We start from the raw sequence: 2,653 nt of genomic DNA, 5'->3' as shown, positions 1-2,653 counted from the left end.
AAGATGTGGAGGGTGAATGTAACAGTAGTGCCAGTAGTAATCAGAGCACTCAATGCAGTGACTCCCAAGCTAGGCGAGCGGCTCCAGCAGATCCTGGGAACATCATCTGAGATCTCTGTCAGATGCTGTTCCTAGGAGTGCAATCATAGGAACAGCAAAGATATTGTGCAGGACCCTGAAGCTTCCAGGCCTCTTGTAGAAGACCCGAGTTTGAAGGGGGCCACCTATATTTAGGAAACTTCCCTTTTTGTTTATCTGTGTTATCTTTGTCTAATATTAACATTTGGTTTGATGACCTGAAATATTTAGGTGTGACAAACATACAAAAAATGGGAAATCAAGAAGGGCCAAACACTTTTTACACCACTATAGTTGCCTGCAAATAGACTTACTGATTCTAATCTCCTAAGTCCTGCCATTTTCCATTGTGCAGTCTGCTTTCCTTGCCTGTTTCCTAGTTAACTTTCAAAACTTTTTGCTTGCCCATCTGAACTTTGTCCTGTGTTCCTGTAAGGAGTTCAGTGAGGGGAGGAAGACAGTACAAAAGTCATTCTGTAGAAGAGAGACAGAGATTAATAATAACTCTTTAAATGCAGAGTGATGTACAAGCACATAGTGAGTGAAAAGAGGTGAGTAAAGGAAAAGTGCATTATGGAAAGCCCCCAAGATTCTAGGCCTACTCCAGCATAACAAAGGGAGGATGTTGTATTACCTGATCCAGCCCTAACTGTATGCTTTGTTCTGTAAGAACTACTCCAATGTTTAACATTGGTATATGCTAAAGTCATGTGTGGTAGATTGTCGAAAAACAAGTGTAGCAGCTTACATAGACAGAAATCTATCTGTCTTCTCTTTTTGGACAGAGAAGACATATGGTTTGAAAGAGTAGTGAAAGAAGCCATTTATGTCCACTGTGAGCGACCATCTTTGAACAGAGGCGGTGGCTTACGACACCAACTGTCTGCCATCTATAATCCAGTTTTGATTTACTGTGACCTTCACAGTACAATTCCCTGGTGGACAAAGCAACCTAATAAAACCTTTCACAGAGTAAGATGATTCACTGTGCACATTTGACTGATGAATGTACTCCAAGATATATTTCAAGTTCAAATACCTGTAAATGAATGAAGGAAAGACAACATAGGTTGCATATTGGTGCAGTTTGTTTTGTTATTTGTTATTCTTCATTAACACTGCTGGTTTTATAATTTTTTTTCAAAGTATTAATGGATGAGGTGTTAAATGCTACATATTTAACTCTAGATGGGTATGTTGAAGTTAACAAGTACAGATATGTTTATTTTTTCATTTTCTTTATATTATATAGTTTAATAATCTGCAGTAATTCTACTATTGTGTACATAATCTGGATTCATAAAAACCTTCATGAGCCGATGTACACTTTCATTGCTGCTTTGCTGCTGAACTGTGTTCTTTACAGCACAACTGTTTACCCCAAACTGCTGATTGACTTTTTATCTGAAAGACAAGTCACAACATATTCAGCCTGTCTCTTTCAGTTTTTTATGTTTTACACTTTAGGCAGTTCAGAGTTCTTTCTCTTGGCAGCCATGGCCTATGACAGATATGTGGCTATTTGTAAACCTCTACAATATCAAACTATCATGAGTAAAACCACTGTGAGTATTTTCTTGGCTGTAGCATGGCTTGTACCTGTTTGTCACATTGCAGTCTTAACAGCTGGGAGTGCTGAAGCAACATTGTGTAACTTTAACTTAAAAGGAATATTTTGTAATAATGCAGTTTACACTCTTCAGTGTGTCAAGTCACGATTAATTACTGTATTTGGAGTAGTTGCTTTAATAGATCTTGTAATATTACCTATGCTCTTCATAGTTTTTACATACTCAAACATTTTTATCCTCACTTATCAAAGCTGTAAAGACGTGAGGAAGAAAGCTTTGGAGACCTGTTTACCCCATTTGTTAGTTTTATTTAGCTTCTCCTGTTTAAGTATCTATGATGTAAGCATAGCTCGAGTAGAATCAGATTTTCCCAAAACTGCGCGATTAATAATGACATTACAAATAGTGCTCTATCATCCATTGCTTAATCCATTCATTTATGGGCTCAAAATGAAGGAAATTTCTAAACAGCTAAAAAGATTTTTCTATCATGCTAAAATCATTTCATGTATTAACTCTGAATGCTAAGGTGCCACAATTCGTTTTGTAATAATTTTCTTGCCATAATTGAAAATGCTTTTCATTTTATGAAGTAATTCAAACTATTATTCAGAAAAGTACAGGAAAAAATAAACCATGCCGTGTTCATCTGTATTTGTAAATAAATTGAACATAATATTATTATTAAAGTGTATTGAAGTCTGTTGTTATGCTCAGTAAAATGCTCATGTGAATAGGGTTTAAGACCTATGGTTAATTTACATTAACAGCTTTTGGTGACGTATTTAAATACAAATATAAATTGCCTTCTTTTATGAAAGGTTCACCAATTCCAAGATAGGTAAGAGGATAGGTAATCAAATAAACTATCAGATTAATTTTGTCAGACTTTCATATTTTATTTTGGATTTTTATAACATTATTGGTGGTTCTTATATATGCTGTGTAATAGAGATTTTCCACTAAAGGAATGGGTGGTAACACTTTATAAAACTGTGATAGCT

The 2,653-nt window shown here is 35.4% G+C and overlaps 1 protein-coding gene across 1 annotated transcript; it reads left to right on the top strand.

Moving 5' to 3' along the window:
* The first annotated feature begins 1,229 nt into the window (after positions 1-1,229).
* On the top strand, positions 1,230-2,177 carry LOC102215019 (olfactory receptor 6N2-like). Its single transcript, XM_005745313.1, has one exon. It carries the CDS (start codon positions 1,230-1,232, stop codon positions 2,175-2,177), a length of 948 nt encoding a protein of 315 aa, XP_005745370.1.
* Positions 2,178-2,653: the final 476 nt, after the last annotated feature.

This window comes from Pundamilia nyererei, unplaced genomic scaffold (assembly GCF_000239375.1).
Source record: "Pundamilia nyererei isolate P.nyererei 1_Seehausen unplaced genomic scaffold, PunNye1.0 scaffold00157, whole genome shotgun sequence".
Classification (NCBI taxonomy): domain Eukaryota; kingdom Metazoa; phylum Chordata; class Actinopteri; order Cichliformes; family Cichlidae; genus Pundamilia; species Pundamilia nyererei.
This window is presented reverse-complemented; position numbering and strand designations above follow the sequence as displayed.

Coding starts and splice junctions, on each gene's coding strand:
- LOC102215019 (XM_005745313.1), top strand. CDS start 1,230: ATGGATGAGGTGTTAAATGCTACATATTTAACTCTAGATGGGTATGTT.